This window comes from Coregonus clupeaformis, chromosome 10, assembly GCF_020615455.1.
Source record: "Coregonus clupeaformis isolate EN_2021a chromosome 10, ASM2061545v1, whole genome shotgun sequence".
NCBI classification, from domain to species: Eukaryota; Metazoa; Chordata; class Actinopteri; order Salmoniformes; family Salmonidae; genus Coregonus; species Coregonus clupeaformis.
In genome coordinates, this window is record NC_059201.1 from 12,708,521 (window position 1) to 12,725,945 (window position 17,425).

Sequence of the window (17,425 nt, forward strand, 5' to 3'; positions counted from 1 at the left end):
GTAAACTTCTGACCCACTGGGAACGTGATGAAAGAAAGAAATAAAGTGGTGATCCTAACTGACCTAAAACAGGGAATTTTTACTAGGATTAAATGTCAGGAATTGTGAAAAACTGAGTTTAAATGTATTTGGCTAAGGTGTATGTAAACTTCCGACATCAACTGTATCTATATAGTAGTAGCCTATGCATTTATAAATTATATTAATTCCAAGTCAGCTGACATTAGCTAGTTAGTAAGGTAAACCCACCATCATCTCTCACACACACACACACACGTTGACGCTTTAACATACCTCTCCAGGAACACTCTTCAACAAGTAGGTTCCAACTTGCTTTAGTTCAATCTTTGCCATTTACACTGAATGTATTGACTGGAGACTACATTAGTAAAACCATTTTCTCAACAGACTAGCTGACAGACACAGCAGTAAAGTAAACTACAAGATTGTACAATGACAACACCTATTGCAGTTGCTACATCCATTTTTTGTAACTTTTAAATTAATTATATGAACCTATTTATTCTAGAAGAATAATGAGCCTCATGAGCCCAAATATAAACTTGTTTTACTCCAATGATTGTAAACAAAGTAAATGTAAAGAAACTGTATACAGCCTCAAAACATGGTTAAAACTATAGTTTTGATATCATGGATGGCCAGTCCTTGCATCTATAGCTCTGTCTATGAATTTGAGAGTGGTTACATTTCTCCAGCCCCATTCCTCAGCTTTCTACCGAAACGGGCATGGAGTGAGCTTTGTTATTGTTTCAAGTGCTGATTACCACTTTAAGGTTAGGGTTAGGCATAAGGTAGCAGTGTGGTTAAGGGTATGGTTAAGGTTACGATTAGGTTTAAAATCTTATTTTAAGAAGATACATTTTAGAAATAGGCGGGGTTTAGACATAATTATGACTTTGTGACTGTGGTAACTAGTGATGAACAGGTGTTGGTGAGATCAAAGGAGCTCAAACAGCATGGCATCTGCTTTCATGCATCTCATTATGGTTTATGAAAATAAACTACAAGATTGTCCACCAGAAAATATTTTTATGAAACGTCATTGCGTATTATGCTAATATTTAGGTAAACCTGGCTGGACAGCACAAACAACTATGTAGATAAGTTTGGTCTTGGTAACCTAGGTTCATTTTTATGTTAAATTAGATAAGCCATGGTCGACACATCCATGTACTATTTTTAACTCTTGGTCAGTGTTGTTGACAGTAATTTTAAATATGGTTGATGATAATGGAAACGAAACGCCTCTGGCGGTGCGATAGCTGCCATGTTGGTGCTGATGCTGCATGTCTACCTAGCGCAGGGAAACAGGAGCGGCGATGTGACGTCACGTGTGAGGGACAGAGGAAGGGAGAGATGGGGAAGGAAAGTGGATGGTTAAAGCAGGGAGATGATTGCGTTTAAGGAAAAAAACATGACTCATCGAATTCAACGCAAATATTATAAGCACAAATATGATTGACTTGTTCGCCAACAGAGAATGCTGAGATAAATGACAGAGAAACCCCGATAAGGTAATTTTATTTAATGTTTCAATTTGCACGCCTTGTCCTGCAAGATCATGAGTTAATTCGATTGTATAATCATCACCTTGAGAACAAAAATTTTGTCACGTCACTGAGCGTAACATCGACGACGATTGGAAGAAATTGAATGACAAAAATGAAAGGAAAGAACAGACATAGGCCTATCAAGCCAGTCACGTTTGACGTATTTTTCATGTTTAAAGACGTGTGTTTCACAACGAAATAATGTGTAGCCTAGCATCTTAAAACGTTTGTTATTTGAGGCAAACGTGTCAATGACTTTTTTTTATAGCTCCTACCAGATTATCTATTTACAAGGAAAAATACATCCATGAAAATGTTTTGATGTAAACAGCCTCCGTGAGACGCAATGCCGCATTCCACACTGCTGTACACAGCCACACCAGCACATGGGTTTTGCGCACATCAGTATCAAAATGCGCATTACTTGCAGTGCATCGTGCCCACTAGGAGCATAGTGTCCTTTAATACTTTAATACTGCCTGTTACCTTGGTGTCTTCAGCTCCTGTTTTACAGTACTAGCCTTGAGTGTCCTCTAAAATTAGCTTGCCAAAGCTATTATGATGATTAAATACTTTATAGATGTAATGATGACTGCAAGTCTGTTATTGACATGCCTCCTTACTGTACTGTCTTCCTCCTCGTAAACAAGTATATTTATCTTCAAACCTTGTTTACATTTTGACTTATGAGCATCTCCTAGTGTGTGCAGAGTAAACTGGGCTCACCCAGCAGAGTGATGTCCTCTCTAGGAATGGGCACCCCCAGTGACCCTCTCTTGGCCAGCCCAGGAGGGAGGTCATTGGGTACCACTAATGACGGCCTCTGGAGGAGCTCCATGCCCAAGACGGCCAGCTTTCCATCGTCTACCACGCGCCTCTTGAGTCACCGTGCCAACAACTTCCAGAGACACCCGAAGCGGCGGAAGCTGATCAGACCGTCCCCGCCCCCGCCGCCCAACACCCCCTGCCCCCTGGATCAGCTGGACCTCAGTGAGTTACCCCCTCGCCGCACCTTCCCTGAGCTGCTCTTCAACGGCTGCGTCCTGTTTGGCATCGAGTTCAGCTATGCCATGGAGACGGCCTATGTCACCCCTGTCCTGCTACAGATGGGTCTGCCAGACCAGTTCTACAGCCTGGTGTGGTTCACCAGTCCAATATTGGGTAATGAAGTAGATACAGAAAGTCCTGTTTGATTGGAAGACATATAATACCTAACTATACTTTGAATGGTATAGTTAGACTATAGGGATGTTCCCATCTGCATTGCCCATTGAGTGCCCCTAAATCCTTCTAATTTCTCCTCATGGTTTTAAGGATTCCTGGTCCAGCCTCTCCTGGGAGCTTGGAGTGACCGCTGTACATCCCGCTTTGGCCGCCGGAGACCATTTATTTTGGCCTTGGCTGTAGGTAAGGAATATTCACTGTCCACTTCTTGCATGGCTCTCCCCCCTCTGGTGCGACTGGGTTCCTGTTTTTAAACTAATATTGTAGTCCTGAAGTGATGGAATTCTCTGTTTTACCTTTATAGGAGCTCTGCTTGGTTTGACACTGGTGCTGAATGGGCGGGACATTGGAGCTGCGGTGGCAGACACAGCAACCAATCACAAGTGGGGCATCATAATGACTATTTGTGGAGTGGTTCTGATGGACTTCAGTGCGGACTCGGCAGATAACCCCAGCCACGCCTACATGATGGACGTGTGCCTGCCAGAGGACCAGGATCGTGGGCTCAATATTCATGCACTACTGGCAGGTTAGAGAGCACTGTATACACTAACTACTGGTCAGTCAGGGAAATACACAGCCCACTGGGCACAGACGTCAGTTCAACGTATAGTTTTGATTTACATTTGGTTGAGTTGTCAACTAACATGAATTAAATGTGAAATCAACAAGACATGTCACCATGTCATTGGATTTAGGTTAAAAGTTGGGTGAAAAAAGACAAAATTGTCAGTGTGATTTGAAGGAGTCAGGTGCAGGAGGGTAAATCACAGAATACAAAGTTTATTCCGTAGTACACAGTTACGCTGGATAGCGTCAACAGTGCAGTGCGCAAAACAGGCTCACTGGAACAAATACAGGCAAACGGGGAAAATATACCCCGGCAATACAAAGTACAGGTAGCTCCACCGATCTACACTCATCAAACATTGAAACAATCACCCACAAGGACAAGGGGGCAGAGGGAACACTTAAACACATACTAATGAGGGGAATATGAACCAGGTGTGTGTAATTGACAAGACAAGACAAATGGAATGATGAGATATGGAGCGGCAGTGTCTAGAAGGCCGGTGATGACGAACGCCGAAGCCTACCACCCCCCCTCTTGACGCGCAGCTCCAGCAGGAGGACTCGGAGCAGGGCGAGCCGGATGACAACGGTGGAAATCCCGCAACAGGGAGGGATCGAGGAAATCCCTCACCGGGACCCAGCACCGTTCCTCCGGACCGTACCACTCCCACTCCACGAGGTACTGAAGGCCCCCACCCGACGCCTCGAATCCAGGATGGAACGGACGGAGTACGCCGGGGCCCCCTCGATGTCCAGAGGAGGTGGAGGGACCTCCTACACCTCAGACTCCTGGAGCGGACCAGCCACCACCGGCCTGAGGAGAGACACATGAAACGAGGGGTTAATACGGTAATCAGGGGGGAGTAATAACCTATAGGTAACCTCGTTGATTCTCCTCAGGAATTTGAACGGCCCCACAAACCGCGGGCTCAGCTTCTGGCAGGGCAGGTGGAGGGGCAGATTCCGGGTCGAGAGCCAGACCCGATCACCCGGTACAAAGACCGGGGCCTCACTGCGGTGGCGGTCAGCGTTGGCCTTCTGACGACGCACGGCGCGTTGGAGGTGGACGTGGGCAGCGTCCCACGTCTCCTCCGCACGCCGAAACCAGTAATCCACCGCAGGAGCCACGGTCTGGCTCTGGTGCCACGGTGCCAGAACCGGTTGGTAATCTAAAACACATTGGAATGGCGTTAGGTTAGTGGAGGAGTGACGGAGAGAGTTCTGGGCATATTCGGCCCATGGCAAGAACACCGACCACTATCGGCATATCTATTTATTGTGGCCATCGAGATGTTAGCTATTAAAATCAGATCCAATAATAATATCAGAGGATTAGAGATCCAGGGCTTAAAAACAAAGGTGTCATTGTATGCTGATGACTCATGTTTTCTTTTAAATCCACAACTAGAATCCTTCCACAGCCTCATAGAGGATCTAGATACATTTTCTAACCTCTCTGGATTACAACCAAATTATGACAAATAATATTACATATTGGATCACTAAAAAATACCATTTTTACATTATCATGTAGTTTACAAATAAAATGGTCTGATGGTGATGTGGATATACTCGGAATACATATCCCAAAGGAAATAAATGATCTCACTTCAATACATTTTAATAGAAAGTTAGCAAAAATAGATAAGATCTTACTACCATGGAAAGGTAAATACCTGTCAATTTGTGGAAAAATCACCCTGATTAACTCTTTAGGATTATCCCAGTTTACCTATTTGCTTATGGTCTTGCCTACGCCTAGCGAACAGTTTTTTAAATTATATGAGAAAAAAATATTCAATTTTATTTGGAACGGCAAGCCAGACAAAATTAAAAGGGCCTATTTATATAATGAATATGAATTCGGAGGACAGACATTATTAAATATTAAAGCATTAGACCTATCACTAAAAGCTTCAGTCATACAAAAGTTATACTTAAATCCGAACTGGTTCTCAAGCAAATTAGTAAGATTGTCTCACCCAATGTTCAAGAATGGCCTTTTTCCCTTTATTCAGATTACAACCACTAATTTTCAGTTATTTGAAAAGGAAATCATCTCCCAAATATCACTATTTCTAAAACAAGCCATAGAAAGTTGGTTTCAATTTAATCCTCCAGAAATGACAGAACAAATAATGCAACAAATATTGTGGTTAAATTCAAATATACTAATTGACAAAAAACCTTTATTTTTTGACAGAATGTTTAAAAAAGGTATAATCTTCGTAAATGATATAATCGGTAGGACTGGTAGAGTTATGTCGCACATGCAGCTAACAAAAACATATGGAAATGTCTGCTCTACCCAAATTTACAACCAAATAATTGCAGCCTTACCGCAAAAGTGGAAGAGGAAAGTGGTAGGGGGAGAAAGTAAGGAACTTGTCTGTCGGCCTTGCATTAAAGAACATAATTGGTTAAGGAAAACTGTGATAAATAAAAAAGTATATCAGTTTCACTTAAGGACCAAAGGATTGACAGCCGTCCCATATAGATTGCAAAATAGTTGGGAAGAGATTTTTGACGTACCGATCCCATGGCATAGTGTTTATGAACTGACACGCAAAACAACACCGGATTCAAAAATTAGAATCTTTCAATTAAAATTATTATATAAAATTCTTGCTACCAATAGAATGTTATTTATATGGGGGATACAATCTTCCCAGCTCTGCAGATTTTGCTGTGAAGAGACAGACTCATTAGATCATTTGTTTTGGTTCTGTCCATTTGTAGCTTGTTTTTGGACAAGCTGGTCCAGGAATGGCTAAAGGATTGCAATATTTACCTGGAGCTAACCTTGCAGATAGCATTACTGGGTGATCTGAAAAGTCATAGTCAATCGATCAATAATATAATAATACTTTTAGCAAAAATGTTTATTTTTAATTCACAATCTGTAGAAGCAATGAGAATAGAAAGGTTCAGAACTTTTGTAAAACATCACAGTACGGTTGAAATACATATGGCAAATAGAAATCCTATATGGATGGTGTTAAGAGATAGATGGGAGGTATTGAATGGAGTTGAAGGATGGGACTAATAACAAATAACAACAAATAATAACAAGATAACTAATAATGTAAGCATACTGTGTCCATAATAAGTATATAGGTTGTATGTTGGGAGCTTTTGGGAAAGTATAATTATTGTAAAATTGACTGTGTCCATAAGGTGTAGATAGTAAGTATAGGCTGGAAGTAGAGGCCTGGACATTGTTGTTCACTAATTTACCCCAAGTAGGGAAAGGATGGCGGGGTTGAAAAGTAATAAAGGGGAGTATGTATATAAAAAACATGGGGGATTGGAAGTGATGCAGACAATTACATTGATAGAAGTTACAATCTATCTGCAATATTAAGCTGATCTACCCCCCCCAAAAAAAAAAAAAAAAAAAAAGGCAGTAGGACCACAGGAACCAACCCAAATCCTGATTTACCCGTTCCACCTGCCCATTAGACTTGGGGTGGAATCCAGAGGTCAGGCTGACGTTCCATGAATGCCTTCCAATCCTTGGATGTGAACTGGGGACCCCGGTCAGACACTATATCCTCTGGTACCCCATAGTGCCGGAAGACGTGTGTAAACCGGGCCTCCGCAGTTTGCAGGGCCGTGGGGAAACCGGGCAGAGGATGGAGGCGGCAGGCCTTGGAAAAGCAGTCCACAATGACCAGGATGGTGGTGTTACCTTGGGAGAGGGGAAGATCAGTAAGGAAATCAATGCTCAGGTGAGACCATGGTTGTTGTGGAACTGGTAAAGGTTGTAACTTACCCGCTGGGAGGTGCCTAGGTGCCTTACTCTGGGTGCACACCGAGCAGGAGGAGACATACACCCTCACGTCCTTAGCCAAGGTAGGCCACCAGTACTTTCCGGTCAGGCAGCGCACTGTACGACCGATACCTGGGTGGCCAGAGGAGGGTGACGTGTGTGCCCAGTAGATCACACGGTCACGGATAAGAGCAGGCACGTACTGCAGCCCAGCTGGACACTGAGGTGGAGATGACTCTGTGTGTAACGCCTGCTCTATATCCGCGTCCATCGCCCATACTACTGGTGCCACAATGCAGGAGGCCGGGAGTATGGGGGTGTTGTCTCTGGGTTCTCCTCTGTTTCATACAGCCGTGACAATGCGTCTGCCTTCACGTTCTTCGTATCCGGGATGTATGATAGTTGGAAATCAAACCGGGTGAAGAATAGGGCCCACATGGCCTGGTGAGGATTCAGCCTCCTCGCTGCCCGGATGTACTCCAGGTTACGGTGGTCCGTCCAGACGAGGAAAGGGTGTTTCGCCCCTCCGAGCCAATGCCTCTACACGGTCAGGGCTCGGACAACAACCAACAGCTCCCGATCACCAACGTCGTAGTTCTACTTCGCCGGGCTGAGCTTCTTAGAGAAGAAGGCACAGGGGCGGAGCATGGGTGGCATGCCCGAGCGTTGATACAGGACAGCGCCTATCCCTACCTCAGACGCATCCACCTCCAATACGAACGGTAGTGATGGATCGGGGTGGGCCAGTACCGGGGCTGAGGTGAACAGACCCCTCAGGTTACTGAAAGCCCTGTCAGCCTCAGCAGACCAGCGGAGCCGGGACGGCCCACCCTTCAACATAGATGTAATGGGAGCTGCGACCTTGCCAAAGCCCCGGATAAACCTCTGATAGTAGTTGGCGAAGCCAAGAAAGCGCTGCACCTCCTTAACGTGGTTGGAGTCGGCCAATTACGCACGGCTGAAATGCGATCTCCCTCCATCTTCACACCTGAAGTGGTAATGCGGTATCCGAGGAAGGAGACGGACTGCTGGAAAAACAGACACTTTTCTGCCTTGGCATAAAGGTCATTTTCCAACAGTTGAGTCAGCACTTTGCGAACCAGGGACACATGCTCGGCGCGCCTAGCGGAATACACCAGAATGTCATCGATGTAGACCACTACACCGCGACCAAGCATGTCCCGAAACACCTCATTCACAAAGGACTGGAAAACTGAGGGAGCATTCATGAGATCTAATTTGGTGAAGATGCGCGCCCCATGCATTGACTCGATCACTGAAGGAATGAGGGGGCGAGGATAACTAAATCGTATCGTCTCCTTGTTCAGTGGTCGATAATCAATACAAGGGCACAGACTGCCGTCTTCTTCACAAAAAATAAACTTGAGGAGGCGGGTGAAGTGGAGGGATGTATATACCCCTGGCGCAGGGACTCGGTGACGTATGTTTCCATAGCCTCCGTTTCAGCCTGTGACAGGGGATACACATGACTCCTCTACCCGGAGGTTTATCGCGCAATCCCCCGCCCGATGAGGTGGTAACTTGGTTGCCTGCGTTTTAGAAAATGCGTGCGCCAAATCAAGGTATTCGGGGGGAATGCGCACAGTGGAGGTACTGTCTGGACTTTCCACCATGGTTGCACCAACGGAAACACCTAGACACCTACCCTGACACTCTCGCGACCACCCCGTGAGAACCCTCTGCGGCCATGAGAAGGTGGGGTTGTGGAGTGCTAACCAAGGGATACCTAATACCACAGGGAAAGCAGGAGACTCAATAATAAAAAAAAGTGACTTGCTCGCAATGAGTCTCGTGGGTAATCATGGTGACTGGTGCTGTAACTTCCCTAACAAACCCGGACCCTAATGGTTGACTATCAAGTGCTCTGATGGGGAGTGGAATGGATAGGGGAACCAATGAAATGCCTAAACTGTGTGAGAATGCCCTGTCCATAAAGTTCCCAGCTGCGCCTGAATCGACTAGCGCCTTACACTGGGGAACCACTGTGTGATCAGGAAAGTAGATGGGTAGGGTACAGTGCGCAGCAGAGGGCTCTGAACAAGTGTGGGTGTTCGATACCTGGAGTGATGCGAGAGTGCCCTGCCTGCCACCTCCAGACCCAAAAGAACGCTAACGACATCATGCAGTGTGATGTCTCTTCGTGCCACCAGAGTGACACTGGCGCTGTCGTCCTCCGCTCTCTCGGATCGCGGCTCCACCCAGCTCCATCAGCTCATGATCCGAGTCGGCCGGGGTTGGAACAGGCAGACCCCCTCCAGGATGTCCTCTGGCCACCAGCAGGTTGTCCAAATGGATGGCCATGTCCACCAGTTGCATGAAGGACAACATGGTGTCCCGGCAGGCTAGCTCCCTTCGGACGGCCTCCCGCAGATGGCACCAGAAGTGGTCGATAAGGGCCCGCTTGTTCCACCCGGACCCAGCTGCTAGAGTCCGAAACTCCAAGGCGAATTCCTGCACAGACCTCGTCCCCTGCCTCAGGTGGACCAGCCGCTCGCCCGCCTCTCGACCCTCGGGCGGGTGATCGAAGACAGCCCGAAAGAGGCGAGCGAACTCCCCGAAATTGTCCAACGCGGCTCCTCCTTCGTTCCAGACCGCGTTGGCCCACTCTAGGGCTTTCCCCGAGAGGCAGGAGACGAGGGCGGACACCTTCTCCCGCTCCGATGGGGCTGGGCTGATGCTGGAGAAGTAGAGCTCCAGTTGGAGGAGGAATCCCTGGCAGAGAGCAGCTGTCCCGTCGAACTCCCGTGGTCAGGATATATGGATCCCTCTAGGTGCTGGAGTGTGGGTGGCTGGATCCGGTCACCCAGCTGGTCTCGACAGATCAGGTTCTCTCCTCTCCAGGCGTTGGACGACCTGAAGAACCCGATCCATCACTTCTCCAAGCTGGCTAGCATCGTTGAATGCTCCTGGACCCGTGCCACGACTCCAGGCATATGCTCCTCTCCCGCTGACTCCATAGTGGGTGGGTGATTCTGTGAGAGTGTGATTTGAAGGAGTCAGGTGCAGGAGTGTAAATCACAGAATACAGAGTTTATTCCGTAGTACACAGTTACGCTGGATAGCCTCAACAGTCCAGTGCGCAAAACAGGCGCACTGGAACAAATACAGGCACACTGTCACGACTTCCGCCGAAGTTGGTGCCTCTCCTTGTGCGGGCTGCTATCGGCGGTCGTCGTCACCGGCCTTCTAGCTGCCACCGATCTACGTTTCTGTTTTCCATTTGTTTTGTCTTGATTGTACACACCTGGTTCCCATCACGTTTTGATTATTTCCCTATTTAACCCTCTGGTTCCCTCATGGTTTTGTGCGTGATTGTTCTTTGTTTTGTGTTTATGACTGCTGTGAGCTGGTGTATTTCCCTGCATGGAAATGAGTATTGTTTCTTTTCGAGTAAAGTTCGTCTGTTACTCAGTTCTGTGTCCTGCGCCTGACTCCGTCCTACCGCTGCACACTGACACCTGACACACGCGGGGAAAATGTACCCCGGCAATACAAAGTACAGGTAGCTCCACTGAGCTACACTCATCTCACAAGGGGGCAGAGGGAACACTTAAACACATACTAATGAGGAGAATATGAACCAAGTGTGTGTAATTGACAAGACAAGACAAATGGAATGATGAGATATGGAGCGGCAGTGGCTAGAAGGCCGCTGACGACAAACGCCGAAGCCTGCCCGAACAAGGAGGGGAGGCAGCTTTGGAGGAAGTCGTGACAGAAATGCCCTTACGTTGATGACGTTTTTCAAAATCCGATCAGTTTTCCACGTTGATTCAACATCGTCACATAGATTTTTGGGGGATGAAATAATGTGGAAACAACGTTGATTCAACCAGTTTGTGCCCAGTGGGAGTATACAGTTGAAGTCGAAAGTTTACATACACTTAGGTTGGAATCATTAAAACTCGTCTTTCAACCACTCCACACATTTCTTGTTAACAAACTATAGTTTTGGCAAGTCGGTTAGGACATCTACTTTGTGCATGACACAAGTAATTTTTCCAACAATTGTTCACTTATAATTCACTGTATCACAATTCCAGTGGGTCAGAAGTTTACATACACTAAGTTGACTGTGCCTTTAAACAGCTTGGAAAATTCCAGAAAATGATGTCATGGCTTTAGAAGCTTCTGATAGGCTAATTGACATCATTTGAGTCAATTGGAGGTGTACCTGTGGATGTATTTCAAGGCCTACCTTCAAACTCAGTGCCTCTTTGCTTGACATCATGGGAAAATCAAAAGAAATCAGCCAAGACCTCAGAAAAATAATTGTAGACCTGCACAAGTCTGGTTCATCCTTGGGAGCAATTTCCAAACGCCTGAAGGTACCACGTTCATCTGTACAAACAATAGTACGCAAGTATAAACACCATGGGACCACAAAGCCGTCATGCCGCTCAGGAAGGAGAAGCGTTCTGTCTCCTAGAGATGAACGTACTTTGATGCGAAAAGTGCAAATCAATCCCAGAACAACAGCAAAGGACCTTGTGAAGATGCTGGAGGAAACAGGTACAAAAGTATCTATATCCACAGTAAAACGAGTCCTATATCGACATAACCTGAAAGGCCGCTCAGCAAGGAAGAAGCCACTGCTCCAAAACCGCCATAGAAAAGACAGACTACGGTTTGCAACTGCACATGGGGACAAAGATTGTACTTTTTGGAGAAATGTTCTCTGGTCTGATGAAACAAAAATAGAACTGTTTGGCCATAATGACCATCGTTATGTTTGGAGGAAAAAGGTGGTGCTTGCAAGCCGAAGAACGCCATCCCAACCGTGGAGCACAGGGGTGGCAGCATCATGCTGTGGGGGTGCTTTGCTGCAGGAGGGACTGGTGCACTTCACAAAATAGATGGCATCATGAGGAAGGAAAATTATGTGGATATATTGAAGCAACATCTCAAGACATCAGTCAGGAAGTTAAAGCTTGGTCGCAAATGGGTCTTCCAAATGGACAATGACCCCAAGCATACTTCCAAAGTTGTGGCAAAATGGCTTAAGGACAACAAAGTCAAGGTATTGGAGTGGCCATCAAAAAGCCCTGACCTCAATCCTACAGAAAATGTGTGGGCAGAACTGAAAAAGCATGTGCGAGCAAGGAGGCCTACAAACCTGACTCAGTTACACCAGCTCTGTCAGGAGGAATGGGCCAAAATTCACCCAACGTATTGTGGGAAGCTTGTGGAAGGCTACCCAAAACGTTTGACCCAAGTTAAACAATTTAAAGGCAATTCTACCAAATACTAATTGAGTGTATGTAAACTTCTGACCCACTGAGAATGTGATTAAAGAAATAAAAGCTGAAATAAATCATTCTCGCTACTATTATTCTGACATTTCACATTCTTAAAATAAAGTGGTGATCCTAACTGACCTAAAACAGGGAATTTTTACTAGGATTAAATGTCAGGAATTGTGAAAAACTGAGTTTAAATGTATTTGGCTAAGGTGTATGTAAACTTCCGACTTCAACTGTACATACTACTGGCAGGTTAGAGAGCACTGTATACTATACACTTACAACTGGTCAGTCAGGGAAATGCTATACACTACTGGCTGGTTCGAGAACATCATACATACCAATAGGCTCTAGCACTCACTACCAGTGGTGTAAAGTACTTAGGTAAAAATACTTTAAAGTACTACTTAAGTCGTTTTTTGGGGTATCTGTACTTTCCGATTAAAATTTTTGACAACTTTTACTTTTACTGCACTACATTCCTAAAGAAAAGTATGTACTTTCTACTCCATACATTTTCCCTGACATCGAAAAGTACTCGTTACATTTTGAATGCTTAGCAGGACAGAAAATTGTCAAATTCGCAGACTTATCAAGATAACTTCCCTGGTCACCCCTACTGCCACTGATCTGGTGGACTCACTAAACACAAAATGCTTTGTTTGTAAATGATGTCTGAGTGTTGGAGTGTGCCCCTGGCTATCCATTTAAATAAAAAATACAATAAAAATTGCAGTCTGGTTTACAAGGAATTTTTCGTACTTTTACTTTTACTTTTGATATTTAAGTATATTTTATCAACTACATTTACTTTTGATACTTAAGTATATTTAAAACCAAATACTTTTAGACTTTTACTCAAGTAGTATTTTATTGGGTGACTTTCACTTTTATTTTAGTCATTTTCTATTAAGGTATGTTTACCTTTACTCAAGTATGAGAATTGGGTACTTTTTCCATCACTGCTCACTACTGGTATGTGAGACAGTAAAATGTACATAAAAACCACTTCTGACGATGTAGACATAGCATATACAGTATATCTAAGATGTGATTGTGATAGCATAATCAGTGTCATTGATATGATTATCAGTTCTATGATGATTATGTCCCACTCTCTCTATGCAGGTCTGGGTGGTGGATTCGGGTACATCGTGGGTGGAATTAACTGGGACCACACTGATTTCGGGAGGTCAATGGGAGGTCAACTTCGAGTCATATACATGTTCACCAGTGTCACTTTGGTCATTGCCACATGCATGACCCTCAACAGCATCCCTGAGCAGCCCCTGCCAAAGACGCAGCCTCAGAAGAACTCTCTGAAGAGCCCCAGCCTCCCTCTGCCCCCCTCTCCCCCAGTCCCTCAGGGGGCAGGGCTGGGATTGGAGGAGGAAGAGGAAGTGGCTGGGCTCTATAGCTACCAGTTCTCTGAACCCCACCCCTCGAACCCTTACCCCAAGGCACACTCCTGTAGTGCCAATGCACGCCTCTGTGCCAGCCTCACCAGCCCCATCTCCCCACTCAGCCCCCTCACTCCTAAATATGGCAGCTTTATCAGTCGAGACAACTCTCTCACTGGCATTAACGAGTTCGCCTCATCTCTGGGAACCTCCTATATAGACAGTGTGCTCATCGACTGCTACACTGGACAGCCATCGCCGCAGCCCCTTGACCCAGACACTGCAGCCCGAACCCTGCCTCCAGAGGACACCCCACCTCTCCAGGGATCTCAACCTGGAACAGGTTCACAGGCTGGAGCACTAGCAGTGGCTGGGACAGTGGCCCTGGCTGGGGCAGGATCCCGGGCCGGGGCAGGGGCGGCTCAGATGGGGGCAGGGTCCCATCGAGGTTCATCCGCTAGTATCCTGAAGCGGCCTCAGAGCCTTGCGCTAGTGGAGGAGTCCATGGTGACCCAGAGTGGAGGGATGGAAAATGGTCGCAGAAGAACAGTGACCTTCAGTCAGCAGGTCGGCCTGGAATTGAATCCCTCTGATTAGTTTGTTTACAGATCATCGTGTTGAGAGAATTTGTTTTCTGAATCCTGTTCTTCCTGTAATGAAGGTGGCAAATATTCTGCTGAATGGGGTGCGCTATGAGAGTGACCTGAGTGAAAATGTGGAGACAGCAGATTCACAGATGTTAATGAGGATGCTGTGTATCGCTATCTACAGGATGCCTCCGTCACTGCGCAGCCTCTGCACTAACCATTTTTTGGGTGAGAGGCATGTCACTCATGTGCTTGTGTTTCATTGTCTGTATGCCTACCAAGGTTAAAACCACCAGTGATTTTGGATTTGATATCACAACACCTGTCTGTACTCCAGTGGAAGCTGTGTGAGTATGTCTACATAAATATTAGCTATCTGCCACCCTGTCTTGATCCTATAGGTTGGCTGTCCTTTGAAGGCATGCTGCTGTTCTACACTGACTTCATGGGGGAGGTAGTGTTTGAGGGAGACCCCAAAGCACCCCACGACTCTGAGGCCTACCAACGCTACAATGCTGGGGTCAGCATGGGCTGCTGGGGCATGTGCATCTATGCATTCAGTGCTGCCTTCTACTCAGGTGAGTCCTGCACACACACACACACACATCCAGACACTCAAAACACAGAAACAGAACACACACCTCACACTACATCCATCATTTAGATTCCTTATCACATATAGTTGTTTTACAGGTTTTTCTCTTCAGTTTTCTCACTCTCCTCTCGTTTCTATTCATAGCCATATTGGAGAAGTTGGAGGAGCGTTTCTCCCTCCGGTCTCTCTATTTCTTTGCCTACCTGGCGTTTGGCCTTGGCACAGGCCTTGCTACGCTCTCCACCAACCTCTATGTGGTGCTGTCTCTCTGTGTCACCTACGGGGTGCTCTTCTCCTCTCTATGCACTCTACCTTACTCTCTGCTGTGTGAATACTACCAGAGCCCGCAGGTTAGTGAATATAAGTGGGAATACACTGAATATAATATTGTTCAGACTTTTGTTTCTGTGACATGGTGTTTTGTAGCCTGGTATTGGTCAGTGTTGTCCAACTGTTGAATTTTCATATAGCAAGGTATTATGTGGCCTGTTAGATTTGTTGTGTGTGTTTGGCATGTATCAATCATACATGTGCTCTCTCTGTTTCTCTGTCTATGTGTTTGTTTTTCTATGTGTGTAGTTCTGTGGATCGTCAGAGGAAGGCACCAGGAGAGGAATGGGGGTGGACATATCACTGCTCAGCTGCCAGTACTTCCTGGCTCAGATCATAGTCTCCGTGGCGATGGGACCTCTAACCTCACTGGTGGGCGGGGCCCAGGGAGTGATGTACTTTTCCAGCGTGATGTCATTCGTGGGATGTCTGTACTCCTCCCTCTGCGTGGTATACCATCTGCCCCCCCCTGAGGGTGAGCCTTCCGGAAGCGAGACCCAGCCACTACTTGTGCACATTTAGCCCCCCTCACTGCCTTCCTCACTGCTCTACACACTCTCGCACTGCAGTCACAACACACACTGCATATAGCCTACACACTGTCACTCTGCACAGCACATACAATACTGTACTCTCTCACACTGCTCAGCATAGCTCCTCTCAGAGCGTAGACCGACAGACACATCGGCCACTGTTCTGTTGTGTCAGTATGTTGGATAGTGTGTGTCCATGCATTTCTTTCTGCTAATTTCCACTAAAGTGTGTGTGTGTGTGTGTCTGTGTGTCTGTGTGTGTCTGTGTGTCTGTCTGTCTGTCTGTCTGTCTGTCTGTCTGTCTGTCTGTCTGTCTGTCTGTCTGAGTCTGATTATTCTGCTGTCAGTAGAGCCTTTTTCTTCATCACTACTCCTTGCTTTTGATGTTTAGTTTAGGCTGCTGCCCACCAAATATACAACATCCCCTATTATTAATTAAAACTATGTTTGGGGGGGTTCATTGTTTTGGCCTTGCCTAATATCTGCCTCAATGACTTCTGTTTTTGACTTATGTCCGAGAGAATGTCTACCTGCCTGTTTCTCCGAGTTAGCACACTATCATCCCACTGTAGGCAGGTTTAGGGACTGTCTGAGTGTGCCACCAATGACCTTTGCTTGAAGCCCTGAATTCATGTAAGTACAGTAGCACATCTACTGTACATCTACACACACACACACACACACACAATACAACACACACACGCCATATAGTACCGCATTCACTCAGTTTGCACTATGTGACATTAGAGCCAAGCATGTGCACTCCTCTGATCAGCCTTACATCTTTCTCACCAGTCACCCAGGTTATTATGGTCATTATTAATTACCATTTAGACTTGACAGTCACCAATGCGTTCACAAACATACACACAGACATGGACCCTTTACCAGTGGCGGCTCCTGAAAAAATTCTCAGGGGGGCAATTTTTCTGATGATTTAGGTGACCTACACACATTTAAAAAAAGATATGTCCAGCAACAACATGAAGACAGGGGCAGCATATAAGTCAATACTGATATACACATTACTTGCTTCAAAAAGGCCTCATGGTTGAATTGGAAATATGTGCACCTGAGCATAATTCACAACAAGCAAGCAGGAGCTTTTGATAGAGGCTACTGAAAACATTGATGCAAGTTATTGGTAATAAGAAATTTTTATAGACTTCCATATTCTGCCCTCTTGTATAGATTTGTGAAAATGAACAGTGATAGACATTTTGCCTGAAAACAGAATTTGAAAATAATTTCTAGAAAAGGTAAACACAGCTATCTGTATGGCTTTGTAAAAATGAACAACCATATTCTGGCCAATTGTATAGATTTGTAAATATGAACAACCATATTCTGGACAATTGTATAGATTTGTAAAAATGAACATGAACAGATTATTATTTTTTTTTTACTTTTTTTAAAATGAAAAATAACTATTTTAAACAACATCAACTGTGAACTGATTTGGGCGTGTGTGTGTTAAAGAGACAGACAGGGAGGGACAAAGAGAGAGAGAGGCTACATTACTTGTACTGAAACTGTTCTAGCTTGCTGCATGATCAAATTCAGCTGATGCGCATAG

At 45.6% G+C, this 17,425-nt stretch overlaps 1 protein-coding gene across 3 annotated transcripts; it reads left to right on the forward strand.

Annotated features, from left to right (window-relative positions):
- Positions 1 to 1,343: 1,343 nt before the first annotated feature.
- LOC121574833 (proton-associated sugar transporter A) lies at positions 1,344 to 16,328 on the forward strand. Of its 3 annotated transcripts, none has more exons than XM_041887449.2 (9): positions 1,344 to 1,535; positions 2,263 to 2,732; positions 2,886 to 2,978; positions 3,100 to 3,324; positions 13,533 to 14,371; positions 14,466 to 14,619; positions 14,793 to 14,969; positions 15,131 to 15,336; positions 15,566 to 16,328. In XM_041887449.2, exons 2-9 carry the CDS (start codon positions 2,309 to 2,311, stop codon positions 15,836 to 15,838), a joined length of 2,391 nt encoding a protein of 796 aa, XP_041743383.1. In that variant the 5' UTR covers positions 1,344 to 1,535; positions 2,263 to 2,308; the 3' UTR covers positions 15,839 to 16,328. The 3 variants fall into 3 exon arrangements, with proteins under 3 accessions (XP_041743383.1, XP_041743382.1, XP_041743384.1); XM_041887448.2 differs by having other exon boundaries at positions 2,273 to 2,732; XM_041887450.2 differs by having other exon boundaries at positions 2,322 to 2,732.
- The last annotated feature ends 1,097 nt before the right edge of the window (positions 16,329 to 17,425 follow it).

Coding starts and splice junctions, on each gene's coding strand:
- LOC121574833 (XM_041887449.2), top strand. CDS start 2,309: ATGTCCTCTCTAGGAATGGGCACCCCCAGTGACCCTCTCTTGGCCAGC. Junction 2,733..2,885: donor GTTCACCAGTCCAATATTGG/GTAATGAAGTAG, acceptor CATGGTTTTAAG/GATTCCTGGTCCAGCCTCTC. Junction 14,620..14,792: donor CTGCACTAACCATTTTTTGG/GTGAGAGGCATG, acceptor TTGATCCTATAG/GTTGGCTGTCCTTTGAAGGC.